Below are 14,391 nucleotides of genomic sequence, written 5' to 3'. Positions count from 1 at the left end.
ACTGCAGGTGTGGATAACTCTCAGTGATATGATGCAGTGATCTTGTGCCCCTTGTGTGCAGACTTAGAAGGGTGCAGGCTTGCACAGATGCCTTATACTTGTTGGCATTGTCTCGGTAGACAATGGAGGAGTGCGCCGCCTGCTGTGGCTGTAGAGACTGATATAGGACAGACATGTTTTGTTGCAGCTGGGGCAGATGAAGGCATTTAGTTGTGCTGCTGCAGGTGCACCATGGCGTTTCTTCTCCCTGAGCTTCTCGCAGCAGTCATTCCTCCTCTGGTCACTGCTATGGATACACGACCTGTCTTGTCTGTCTGTCTCCAGGCACTGCAGTTGTCTGCAAGGCATTCCCACAGGGCGGGGTTGATGTTGCCAGCCTTCATGTCACATTTGCAGACATCTTTGTAACTCAGAGTTGGTCTGTCAACATGCCTGGAGCCTGAAGTCAGTTCCTTATAGAGCACGTCCTTGGGGATTGAGTCTTCTACTGCCTCATTCTGTCTTATACTGAGTCAGACTGGCAGTGGCTCTGCAAGGTTTTAGACAGGGGTCTAAAACCTGGAGATGCTGGGATTAACCATGGGATCTTCTGCAGGCTGCTCATGTGCTCTGCTACTGAGCTACAGCACTTCCTTTCTCCATCAGACCAACAATCCATCTATTCCAGCAGCCACCTTTTCACCAACCAGATGCCCCTGGGAAGCCTACAAGCCTCTCCTGCTATTGCATTTGGCATTCAGAGCTATACTGCCTTTGGACACAGGTTCTATTTAGCTACCAGCACACCTATGAGCCACTGATAAACTCATCTTCTCCATGAAATTGTCTATTCCCATTTGAAAGCCATCTAAGTTCTCCAGATGACCAATTTATTCAGCATTCTTCCTGACTGGCTTGCACATAGACTTGGTCTGGTTTTTATTGAGCATTCATTTTGATATGTTTGCAGGGCAGTTATACGGCAATGAACGTTCATCTTGATTTGTTTGAGGGGTGTTGTTGCACCTTCCCATTAGTCATTCATCCATCCATTCATTCATTCCACACTTTCCAATGCACTTCCTTGTCACTTTTCTAACTTCCAATCTGTCCTGCAACATACTGACAATATGAAGTCAGTTGCCACATCAAGTGGTAGTGAGTTCGTGAATTAATAATAATGCATTGTGTGATGAAGGACTTCATTTAATTTGTTTAAGATCTACAGTACTCAGTTGGATGACCCTGAGTCCTAGACCAAATCTACACCATACATTTAAAGAAGTACCATATCACTTTAAACGCAACACTTTAAACGCTCACAGTTTCCTCCAAAGTATCCCGGGAACTGTTGTTTGTTAGGGTGTTGACAGTTTATTTATTTATATTTAATTTATTAAATTTCTATGCTGCCCTTCATCTGAAGATCACAGGGCAGTTTACAAGATAAAACACCAAAATACAGAACAGAGTAACAACCAATAACAATATCTCAGCAGTTTCATGTAGAATGTAGATGTTAAATAGCATGGGGGTAAAAATTGAGCTCTGAGGAGCCCCACATTGAAGGCTCCACAGGGCCAAACAGCACTCCACCGGCATCACCCTCTGGAAATGACCATCCAAGTTGGACCGGAACCACTGCAAAGCAGTGCCACCCACTCCTATTTCTCTCAAAGAGCTACAGTCCCAGCATTCCCTGAATGGATTCAGGTTTTGGATAAAAAAGCAATGCTTATGATGGTGATGTTGCATTTCCCACCTGCCTTTGGTAGAAAAAAAAAAGACATGTTAAGAAAATTATTAATTAGGAGAGATATGCCAAGAGTAGACAGCAATAAATTATTCACTCTGTTCAGGGTAGGAATGGCTCTCTCAGTTTCCAGTTTTTCCAGTCTTAAATTTAATTTGCAATTTGCATCAAACAAACAAACAAACAAACAAACAAACAAACAAACAAACAAACCACCCATGAAAATTTTCAGCACGTCAAAGCAAATTTCTGCTAATAAACACATTTTTACATGCAGCTTTTACTCATGTCCACATTTTTGTGAGCAATTTCCTCTAATTTAATGCATCTTTGTATGGTATTTTTTTAAATTAATACCTTCATTTATTTGCACCCTTTCCCCTAATATATGCATTTTTGTAAACTTTGTTCCATTGGAGAACTGCATCACAAAATTTTGGATGAGTAACAATTTTTGAAGGATAGCTGTGTTTTGATTCATCTCTAGCTCAGGGCAAACAATTCTTAATTTTTCTTCTTTGCTCTCAGGATACAACACTTCAAGGAGTGCATCAGGTTTATTCATGAATGTCGGCTACATGGAGGAGGATGTCTCATTCATTGGTGAGCTGCTTTTCTCTGTCTTTCCTTTTCAGGATGGGGAGCACACTATAATATATGTATACAAACATTTATATCTCTCTGGAAACCTACTGGCAATCATTCCTAAAAGATACATGATCTGACTCCCTTAACCTTGCAGGATGCTTTTCACTCAGGCTGGAAACAATTGTTGACTGAAAAGTGGCAGCGTTTTGGGTTTTTCCATGGGTTATCTTATCTTTATGGGAAATGAAATGGCCTGAACAATACTCAGGCAACACATTGCAGATGCTGAATGCCAAAATGATCTACCATAGGTTCAACCTCAAATAACATGCTAATTGACAGAGCACGTCAAACCAGCCAGCCAGCTTTATCTGCTCTCTGTTCCAAAACACCACAGAGCCTTCGCTCTGGTGCATTTAAATGCTGTTACACCAGCTGTTCTGGAGGGGAAGATTCAACAACTCATGCTCTTATGTATTGCTCTCCTCCTCCTGATATACCTAACATTTTTGCTGGAAATTCCCAGGGCATTTGGATGCATTTTATGCTTCCAGATCACAAGGCACCCACCTCTTCCAGGTTGGCTAAATACCTATCAGGGACTAATTTGAGCAAACTCACAATTCGGTTCTTTGTGTCTGGTATTCTACAGTACAGTACATTTACTAGTAATTTTATTGTTATGGTTCTCTATTTTGTATGGTTTTATTTTATTTTATGAATTTGTACAAAGTTTCTTTTTTGAATACTGGTCATTGATCATTATAAATAGATTGATTGATATGCATACATTTAAGTCATGCAAATTTGCTAGAGTTTACTATAGGCTGAGATAGGAGAAAAAAAATAAAGGCTGCAATCCTATCTATGTATACTCGGGAGGAAGCCAAATTGAATGTAGCCGGAATTTGACCACTTCCAAGTGACAAATTTATTGAGCATTCAGCTTGATTTGTTTGTACAAAGTTGTTGCATCAAGGAAGCATTATCCCACACTTTTCTGCGCATCTTCCCATTACTTTCTTTATTGCAAAGAGTCAATTTTTTTTAAGTGGGGCTGATTTGTTGTGCAGAAGCTCCAAATAAACTTCCCTTGCACAACCTGAATTAGCTGATATGTGATTGAATCCCACCTGAAAATAGCAACAGCCTGGAAGCATCCCTGGGCTGTGTTCATATTCCTGTTTGCTGTGCACTTACGGGATTCCAGTGCCGGGTTTTTAATCCATGCTCACACAACATTATCCAAAATGCATAAGTATCTCTTGTTCTATGGTACTACCGTTTGGCACTATAGTTTCTCAAAGGAGCGACACACTGACTGCAGTCCTTAAGCTGTTCCTAGTTCATTTCTTGCTATGGGGTAAAGACATCTTTGCTCTGTCAATGCTCCCTGGTGTGCACACAAACAGAGATGAATTGAAGCTGGTGCTGATGTGAACAGTTGTAAGGGGGGGGGAGGGAAGAGGTGTGAAATGCCTGGGGGACAGAGAACAACATTGTTGAGCTCTAAGATGGTAAAGTGAGCATACTTTTATTTTAAGTGGACATGGATAGGTTTGCACGGTCAACCTTTTGCTTTCCCCTAAAGCTGGATGTAATCGTTGGAATTCTGAAAGCACCAACGGCTTGAGCTAAAGAAGCAGGTCTTGCTTTTCTTCCGTTCAGCTAACACTGAAGGATTAGTTTGGCATGTTGTCGCAGCTTTTAGCTACTCCCCCCCCCAAAGGATTCCTTATGCAAGCTGCAGCAAATTTATTTAGATTTTATGAACTAGTCAATGTATCATGTGGGTTGTGCAGAAACCATTTGCAGAGGGTGGGGCTGGAGCATGAAGATACCCGCTGCCAACTAGACACACTCCTCTATTCTGCCTCCTTCGTTTTGCCCGTTCTCTGGATCCTAGCCAATGGCTTCATTAGCCAAGTAGAGGCTTCAAGAGGGCGATGAGCCACTCCACTCTCACTGTCAAATCCACTCCCAGCATCTGTCACCAACCATGTCCATCATCTCAAAGCCTTTTCTCCCTGCTTGTCTCTCATTTTGATAGCCAAGATCATGTCAAGTTTATATATATGTAATGGTTTTTTGTTTTTTCTTTCTCCCCCCCTTTTTTTTTAAAAAAAATTGCCCTTGTTTTAACAATACGCGTAATTGCTTTATATGCTTTTATTGTAGCTTGCCTGCTTTTATTGCATCTCTTTACCCAGGCCTTTGACACCTGAGACATGTGTTTTCAGGACCCACCCTGTGACTGCCCTTTGTTTTAACTGTTTTTAATGCTGATTTTTAAATTGTTGCAACCTGCCCTGGCACCTGAAAGTGAAGGGCGAGTAGTGAATTTAATACCACTATTACTAATTCTGAACTTGCTTTGATATGCTCCATGGGAAGTGAGTCATAAAATTAATCAAATAGAAAAAAATCATGTTTAATCTGTGACCTCTGCCTTTATGGGATTGTAAATCTATGTTGTTGATGCTGTGGGTACTGCCACATGGCAGTTCACGGTGGAGTCCGTTTTTTGCAGCATCAACACAACAGCGCCCCCATCATAAGGCCATCCCATATCCTTCCCTTCCATTTCATCTGGTTTTACCCTTTCCAACTTTTCCAGTTAAAATATAGAGTTTGGGATATACTCGCCGTATAAGAAATACGACCCAGCGTATAGGACGACCCCCGACTTTTGAGAAGATTTTCCTGGGTTAAAAAGTAGGAATATACAGTAAATGAAGAAATACTATTGCTTGGCATTTTGATGAGGATGATGTCATATGGACACTGCAAAAAGCTTGCAGGCCTGAGTAGCACAGAGTCCACAATAAACTGCCATTAGACGTACCCTGTGAGAATAGGCCTTTTAAGTGGTGGCCCCTTGTCTGGGCAATGGTCTCTTGAGGGAGATGTACCTGGCACCATTTTTGCCAGTCTTTAGGCACCAGGCTAAGCCCTAACTGTTTACCCAGCCCTTAGATTAATTAATTTTGCCTGTTACAGGGGTGCTCATCTTTTAGGGTGGATAGGACTTGTCCTTAGTAATACATTGCTGAATGAGCATTTTATATATTTTGTATTGTTGGTGGTTTTAATGTTTCCTAGTTTTACATTGCTGTTATCTGCAATACATTGCTGTTATCTGCAATACATTGCTGTTATCTGCAATATGTTAGCTAGTCAAGTCACTTTGAAACTTTTAATGGTATAAAGTTATTGGTAAATGCAATAAACAGCAACAACAAAACACAATAACTTTAAACTGTTGTAAGCGACTCTGCATATTACACAGGCAGGCATTGGAAGGATGGGCTAGAAATCTCTAAATAAATAAATGAGGACTCAAGGATTTTGAAAGCTAATAATAAAGTCAAGTGTTGTCAACAAAATATGCCCTTATTCCCTCATGGGGTATACAAGAGCCCTTATAGAGTCCTTTGTAGGTTCTCCATTGGTAGGAGAAAATAACAGAGGCAAACCAAAGAATATTGAGAAGCAAAGCAGCTAGTAAGCCTGATCTTTATTGAACTGTTGCAACAGGGTGCTCCCCTCACATGGAGGAGAGAGGAGGAGGACCCAGAACAAAGGTGTGCCTGCCCTTATATAGACATTTTGAAATTCCCTGCCCTGGAGCTCAAGACCACCCCTCCATACATCATACATTCATCACAGAAGGGGTGTAGCCCAAGACCACCTCCCAGATACATTATACCTACATCATAGAAAAGGTGGTCTGCAACAGAAATTTGAATGTTGTTTTTTTTTCCTGTTTGCCAGGTTATGTGATAATGCCTTATCTGATTCCCTTTCCTAGTAGTCTGGCCATTTCTTTGAGATGGTAATTACTTAATTCTTGAGACAATGGGAAGGTTCCCTCACCCCCTTCCTCCTTGCAGAGAAACATTTGGTCAGTTTGGGAGTCAAAATGGTTTCAGGACTGTCTTCCTGTGCTGCTCCAGACATGTGGCCTATATCTTTATGTACGTGTTTGCTTGGTACAACCATGAACATCTATTTTATATATACAGTATATATAAAAGATTAATCTTTTTTTTTCCACAAGAAAATAAGAAAAGCCCTGCTGGATTAGGCCAGTAGTCCATTGAGTCCAGCATCTTGTTGTCATAGTGGTCTACCAGGTGCCTATGGGAAGGCCACATACAGGACCTGAATACATGCAGAATCTCACCACTTCTGATCCTCAGCAACTGGTATTCAGCAGCGTACTGAAAAAGGAGGTAGAATAGAGCCATGGTATTTAGTAGTTGTTGGTAGCCTTATCCTCCATAACATTTAGGTGACAAAATGCAAAACGGTGCTTGACAAAAGGGCGTCCATCTTGAATTCTATGATGCATTATTGGTGTAGTGCATGTACAAACTTGGGAATATGGCCAAGAGTGGAGGGAGCAAGACTTGGGGATCTTGCACAATCCTAACATGGGTTTTCTTCACTCCTGTTCCTAACTGGGAAAAAAACTTTGCTCCTTTATTTCCCCTCAACAGCTTAGCTGGAGTGTCTCGCAGCACCACCATCCTGGTGGCCTATCTCATGACGGTCACTAACTTTGGCTGGGAAGAGTGCCTGACAGCCACCAAAGCTGTCCGTTCTTACGTGAGCCCCAACTTTGGCTTCCAGGAACAGCTTCAGGAGTATGAAGTCACTCTGCTCAAGGAGGTAAGGCTTCATGCTTCTGGTCTACTAACCCAGTTGGCACTTCAGAGCAACATTTACAGGCTTATGTCTTCAAAGATTGCTGAAAGTTACCGTAGCTCTTTCCTTGCTCCTCTCTCACACAGTGATGGGAGAGGAATAAGATTCAGTTTGCACTGATAGGCAAATCTCCCTAATTCACACTTTCTGAACAATACTTGTACCAAAATACAGCCATCCTTTGAAGGTGTCCTGGACCTAAGCTGATTGTTGAAGAACAGTGAGACAGCAAGTGAAAGTGCTTTTTCTTTGCAACAAATGTCCCCCCACCCAGTGCCCTAAGGAAACCCAGTGTGAGCATGTCACAGTCAGCAGGTTCCTCCTGACTCCCGACAGTTATGGGTCCAGTGCCCTATGCTTTAACTTTCCTTCTCAGGAAGTTGTTGCTTTCTTTTAAAATAAAGAACCGCCAGGATATTCTGAGAATACCCCATGCTGAGGAGTGAGCTGAAGGAGGGTGGAAAGAGGATGAGGTGGTGTCGCACAAGAAGGCTTTCGGAGAAAAATATACCACAGTTTGCAAAAATCATTTGAGCCAGGGATTCCCCCAAAGGGAACAAATTCAGCTGATTTGGGCATCCCCCATGAATTCAGCTGATTTGGGCATCAGGCATGCCGCCTTGCAGACAGAACATTTCCCCAGGGAAGGATGTTTGGTTGCTGAAGATGTGAACCGGCCCTTTTCACTCTACTACTGTCTGTTTTAGGGCATAATGCAGATCTGTTCTATGTGAAAGGGCAGGGCTGGGAAACCTTGGGCCAGGGGGCCTAATGTCACCTCTCTATCTGGACCTCGGAACTCTCCCCAGACTATATCCCTTCCTATGTAGTGGCAAGGGGTGTAGTGGCAAATTGTGCAGGGTCCGTTCATGATGGTCATAAACATTATACAACCTTTAAGTTTATACAGGACACAGGTGGCGCTGTGGTCTAAACCACAGAGCCTAGGACTTGCTGATCAGAAGGTCGGCAGTTCAAATCCCTGTGACGGGGTGAGCTCGCGTTGCTCGGTTCCAGATCCTGCCAACCTAGCAGTTTGAAAGCACACCAAAAAGTGCAAGTAGATAAATAGGTACCGCTCTGGCGGGAAGGTAAACAGCGTTTCCTTGCACTGCTCTGGTTTCGCCAGAAGTGGCTTAGTCATGCTGGCCACATGACCCGGAAGCTGTCTGCGGACAAACACCGGCTCCCTCAGCCAGTAAAGCGAGATGAGCGCCGCAAGCCCAGAGTCGTCTGCGACTGGAACTAACGGTCAGGGGTCCTTTACCTTTAAGTTTATACAACAATCTTATAATCTTATATGCAAGTGTCTCTGCGTCCATTCCATGTGTCCGTGGGATTGCGCTACTGCGCATGTGCCCCACGGACAGCCATTGGGACTTGGAGCACAGAGACTTCGGACGGGATAAACCAGGAACGTGAGAGAGATTACATGCTTGCATATACACAACCATACCCCCCAAAAGTGTGCGGCTTCCCCTTGCCTCTGCTGCGCTACGGAAGGATCTCTCTCTTTCCTCCTGGTTTCTTCTCCGTTAGAGGGGAAGGAGAGGAGGCAGGCGTGTGCTGGCGAAAGGGAAAGGGAGGGTAGGTGGGTGTGGATAGAGAGAGAGCGCGAGCCACGAGTGATGTGACTGCTGGGCTGAAGGATTGTTTAGCCATTACTGAGGGGCGAAAGCAGGAGAGCGGGCGGGTGGGCGCACCCGCGGGGGAAGGGGGAATTAGTCCCTGGAAGTGTGTGTGGATTTTTTTTTGGGGGGGGGGGGGTTGGAAGGACTGCTGCAACTGGGACCAGTGAGGGGAGAGAGAGAGAGAAGAGGAGTAGAAAAAAAGAGGGTGGGAAATGGGGAGGGAGAGAGGAATCTGAGGAGGCAGCTGGGGCGGGGAAGGGACTGAGTGAGGGGCTGAGGTGGTGGAGGTGGGTGAGTCACTGGGGGGGGGGAAACCCCGCTAATTAATTCTAGCACCCATTAATTTAACGGGCTTCATGATACTAGTTATACAATAATACTAATAAGGGATGCATTATCAATGCAGATCCCTGTGTTGTATTTTAGCTAGATCTTCCTGCCAACCTAGCAGTTCGAAAGCACGTCAAAATGCAAGTAGATAAATAGGAACCGCTACAGTGGGAAGGTAAACGGCATTTCCATGTGCTGCTCTGGTTTGCCAGAAGCGGCTTTGTCATGCTGGCCACATGACCTGGAAGCTATACGCCGGCTCCCTCGGCCAATAATGCGAGATGAGCGCGCAACCCCAGAGTCGGTCACGACTGGACCTAATGGTCAGGGGTCCCTTTACCTTTACCTACTATTTTCTGTGCACGTGTGTGAGTAAATGATTTGGACCTCGTGGTTTCTGTGCTCCTAAATGCTTAAGCTTTGGAACATACAGAAGAACTCATTGTTCTTCCTGAGCGCCATCTCCAGAATGACCCTAGGAGCCAATCCTCAGTGGCTGACTCACCTCCTTTCACTGTGGCTCCAATCAGCATAAAGGATGAGAATACTTCTTCTCAGTAGCTAAAAAGCTCCCCTTTTATGCTGATTTGGTAGCTGTAGGATGCTGGAGACAGGGACCCTGCCTGCTGCAGAAATAGTAACGGTTCCCTCCCTGATTGCCTTTGTAGTCAGCTTGTGGGCTTCCAGGAGGCAGAGGGTGGGTTGCAGAGAGCAAGAGAGGGGGTCTGCAGTGCACAGCTCTGCTACAGTGCAGTCTAGGGTTTTGTGTGGGCAGGGGAGCAGTGGTGGGTTGGAGAGCAAGAGAAGTGGTTTACAGGGGCCTGGTCCAGTGGAGGAGAGAGAGGAAAGCCCATATGCCATTGTAATGGATTGTTTTGAAGTCACTTCTGCACCAGGTAATTTTTAGCCCCCCAATTCCCCCCCCCGATGTGTCCCTTATGTTGCCTGACCAAAGGTGGCAACCTTTGATATGATTGAACAGGGCTCCTGTGTCTCTAGATAGCGGCAAGAACTGCTTCCACTTTCAGTTCTAAATGAAAGTCACTCTGTGCTGCAGCTATATCTGTGGGCAGAGACTGCGAGACTTGTGTGTGGAGGACTGAGTTCTGCTCCACAGGGCAAAGCCAAACAGCTTATCTCTGCAGGACATACTGGCACCGTGACCTTTGCCAATCAAGTTCTTGATAGCAGTATGGTGTGCCACACCCAAGTCTTCGCTTCTCTCATCCCATTTCTTGCCTAGCTTAACTCCAACACCCTGCCAAGGCACTGCACCTGTGCGTACAGCCATGACTTCTTTATCCAATGACCAATTTGGCAGTTTATGTATTTTAATTTTTTTTTTGAGGCTGGCTTCCAACTGACAAGCATGTCCAAAGCAGCTGATAAGAGAAATAAAAATAGCAATATCATTGTGCTTACCCTTACTGTGAGGATTTCCAGGGACAGGTGCTTCCCTTTGTTTGGTTTTCTTGGGAAGGAGGCTACTGGTGACTCCCCCCCCCTTGCTATGTTTGCAGTATATTTACAGGTACACAGGTAGCATGTAGGTGGAGACACAGCTTAACCATTCCAGCAGAGAGCCACTGTTTCCACCACTCCCTTATCAGATATCCAGGAAGAGAGCCAGAAGCCTAAGCTACTTGCAGAGCCCTCTTGTCTATATGACTTTCTTAGGGTTGTCTCCATTGAAATTAATAGCCATGGCTTTCAGTGGGTAACTGACTATGGGTATGCTGCCCACAACCTATTTTGCAGAGAAAGCAGAGAGTTTAACATACAGAGGCCCTCAAACATTTTTGGGCTCAGGGGCACATTTGAAAATCTAAGGAATTGTTGTGGTTGCACCACAAAATACCCATTTCATGGAAGAAAAACTAGCAAAGCTCAGAACCTACCAAAAAGCAGGCAAAACATCACCCATTCAAGAAACAAACAAACAAATATTACACATTAAAAGTATCTCTAGAAAACCGGCAACTTCCCTGAAAGTCAGAATTAGTAAAACAAAAAAACCAAGTCTCACGCAGGGTGCAAGCCAAACAGAATCCCCCACCCACCCACCCAAGCAGAATGACGCTTGACTTTTGCCATGAATGCAGGATTGGTTACTTTGTGGCAGTTTGGGGGTATGGATCACATTGTTTACTTGCAAGTCCTTAATAGGAAATAAACCAAGTTTCCTTTTTACTGTGTGACTAGCTAGCAGCATTGTATCTCCACCTTGAAACAAAACATTGCATGCTTTCCTGATTAAAAGAATAAAAGTCGTGCATTAGATTTCCATGGCCCAGAGGGCAGATATGTTATTACATGGAATCTTAAAAAAAAAATCCCACTGGAAGTCCCCTGATAGGCTGGGGGTAGCCCACTTAAGGACATGAATGATCAGGGGACCATTAGCACGGCTGTGTGTGGGAGGTGGAGCTCACAAGGGATCCTCCCTGTGTGGGGAATCAGCTGTAAGGGTTATGTATTCATTATTTCTTAATTCTTTACTCACATGGCTTTAGGTAAGTTCCTGCAACTTTTATTCTGAGTTGAATTGAACACACAGGGTGTGATTTCCCTGTTTAACTAGCTCAAATGTCTTGCTCAAAACCAAATAGCAATGACTCTGCATTTAAAATGCAGCTGCTTCTTTTTTAAAAAAAAGTTTTTAAATTGTCATATTTTTGCACAGCAAGCTGACAAAAGAAGAGGGGAGAAAGGGGAGATATTGAGTAGGATACTAATAATAACATAAGGCAGGGGATACAAACCAGAGAAACTGCTGTGGGCAATCACATCTTCCCCACTTAGGTGGCTATTTGCACAATGTAGTGAGAATCCATTTGCAAAACAGACTACTGCATTCACTTGCCATTTCATAATAATTTTATAAGGCCAGGTGCTTCTGACATACACCTGTTAGGCCAGTCTTCCTCATCCTGGTGCCCACTGGATGCTTAAGACTACAACTCCCACTGTCCCTCAGCCAGTAGAAGCTGATGGAAGTTGTAGTCTGAATCATCTGGAGAGCACCAACTTGGGAAAGGCTTCACTGTGCCAATTGGTTTTTACCTGCATTGCCCTACCAGGTATACTCTGTGTCTTTGCTCATCCTTCATATCTTATGCAGCTTCTCTGGGATTTTGTCTTGACAGTACAGGGTCTGGATCCAGCAGGAGTATGGCAAGAACCCACTCAGTGACCAAGAGGACTTGCAGTACTTACTTTCCCAGCAAGAAGAGAAATTAAACCAGCAGCAAGGTGGACTCAGAGAAACTAACTGGATCAATGCCCCAAGCCGATCCAGCTCTCAGTCACACACTACCTATGACAGCAGCTGCAGCCACAGCCGGTGGATGAATAGATAGCAAAAGCTCATTAAAGACTTGGAAGAACTCTGCCCGTTATCTCTTTAAGGAGAACACAGCTTAGTTATTCTGACCCACGGTGAGGAGTGAACAGATCAGCTGCATCTTGGACATGCTGCGGGTGCAATTGGCATTGCTCAGTGGTTCAGAGTCAAACTCACTCTATTTCCCATCCCCGCCTTGTTGTATGGCCTTGTTAGGTAGCATCTGCTGTCTCTCTTTGCACTGCGCCCTTGGTAGTTGGGATTAGCACAGCCATTGGGGGCTTTCTGAAGTCAATAAGAGAAAGTGAGATGATGGTTTAGAGCCAAAAATGAGGTTTCCAGGAAGAGAAATTTGAGACACAACAACATTGGCATTAGCATGATGAGCAGATGGAAGTTGACTGGCTCATTTGTATTGGGGGTCGTTTCCCAAATGACGTGGAGGGCTTTTGGCTTGAGACCAGGCATTTTCATTTTTGAGGTCCTCCAGACATTCTGTTTATTGAGCGTTCAATCTGATTACACAGAGCTTAGGTTATATCCAATCTTTATTGAGTATTCATTCTGAGTTCTTTGCAGGGAGGTAGAATAAACATTCTTCCTTATTTGCTTGCAGGGCGTTTTCAAATCTCCCTGTTAATAGTTCATTAACCACACACTTTTCAAAGCATTTCCCATCACTTTCCTAACAGCAAAAAAAATCAGTTTTGTTTTCTTTTTTTTAAGTGGATTTGTTGCACTAGGGTGGCAAGAGGGCTTTAATCCACAGGGCTTTAATTGCACAGAACTAAATTTCCAGGACATGCATGAATGCTGAAGTGCTTTTCATACAGAGTCAGCAAAACATCAACAGTTTGGTGTTAGCTATTGTGCATTTTGTTGCTGAAAGCCATATCCCAAAATACCAATAAATATCTAAAATACACTGGAAGCAATTCTCTTTCTTTCTTTCTTTCTTTCTTTCTTTCTTTCTTTCTTTCTTTCTTTCTTTCTTTCTTTCTTTCCTATTTCCATACTGCTTAATATATTTAAAAATACCCCTAAGTGGTGTACAGAAAACTAAAGCAACAACAGACAATTTAAACAGCAAGTTATAGAATCAGAATTGTAGAGTTGGAAGGGGTCACAAGAATCATCTAGTCCAACCCCTTGCAATGTTGAAATCTTTCATCAAATGTGAGGCTCAAACCCACGACCCTGAAATTAAGAGTTCCATATTACAAAAATATAGTTATTGTATGAGAAGTTATATTAATACAAACTACTAATAAATATAAACTGGTATCATTTCTTTCACATTTGGACCTACCCTCCCTCTCAGCCTTCTGGCTGTCACCTGGAATGCCACCCATTCACCTTGGCTCCCACCAAGTGCCCAGACAAACTCAGCTCTCCTGGAAAAGTCTCATGCAGAGAAGGGTTGCTGATGACATCACCCTAGGCTTGTTTTTTTTATGGGCAGGCCCATAAATGTGGATGGAGATTCCTCAGGCTGGCCACTGTTGTGTCCCATTAAATAGCCAGCTACACTCTTCATGTGCAATTCCATGTACAATAGGTTTGTTGAGTTTCCCAGGTGTTCCCAAGAATGGGGGAAAAATATTATTTATGATTCAAGTTTATTTCAGATTCAAAGGTTGGGGAAAGAATATTGGCGGTGGCGTCCCCCGTCCCTAAAATGGTTTCTATATCACTTAAATGGAAACCTCAGTTTATTTGTTATTTATTCCAACAATTTCCATACTGCTTAACACTGTAGTTTTTAAGTGGCGTGCAATGAAATATAACAGTGATCAAATCATTAAAAAAATTACCCAGGTCAACCTTACTTTCTGTGCATTTGTGCCAGGCACAAAGCTTGATTCTGTTTTGGCTGATAATTAAAGGTCTTCCCAACTTTGCACATATATTCCTGGTAAACGTTTCTACCAGTAGAAGTCAAGTCACATAGGAAATCATATCTTCTATCTTATGCTTTGTGTGCTGAAAGCTACAAATTATCAGTTGAACAAATGTTTCAAAACTTTTTACTTTTATTCTTCCCTGGTGTAATTGTA

The 14,391-nt window shown here is 43.5% G+C and overlaps 1 protein-coding gene across 4 annotated transcripts in view; it reads left to right on the top strand.

Annotated features, from left to right (window-relative positions):
- Positions 1-13,259, top strand: part of LOC118087145 (dual specificity protein phosphatase 22-A) — a 29,092-nt gene extending 15,833 nt beyond the window's left edge. For 3 of the 4 annotated variants that reach the window (XM_035119523.3, XM_088671951.1, XM_088671952.1), the window contains 3 exons: positions 2,261-2,335; positions 6,823-6,994; positions 12,138-13,259. In XM_035119523.3, coding sequence (XP_034975414.2) covers positions 2,261-2,335; positions 6,823-6,994; positions 12,138-12,350 — 460 coding nt within the window. In that variant the 3' untranslated portion in view covers positions 12,351-13,259. The remainder of the gene's footprint in view (positions 1-2,260; positions 2,336-6,822; positions 6,995-12,137) is intronic. The other variant, XM_035119525.3, reaches the window with a different exon arrangement.
- Positions 13,260-14,391: the final 1,132 nt, after the last annotated feature.

Source organism: Zootoca vivipara, chromosome 6, assembly GCF_965207765.1.
Source record: "Zootoca vivipara chromosome 6, rZooViv2.hap1.1, whole genome shotgun sequence".
NCBI classification, from domain to species: Eukaryota; Metazoa; Chordata; class Lepidosauria; order Squamata; family Lacertidae; genus Zootoca; species Zootoca vivipara.
Note: the sequence above shows the minus strand (reverse complement) of the source record. Positions and strands in the feature narration are given on the sequence as shown.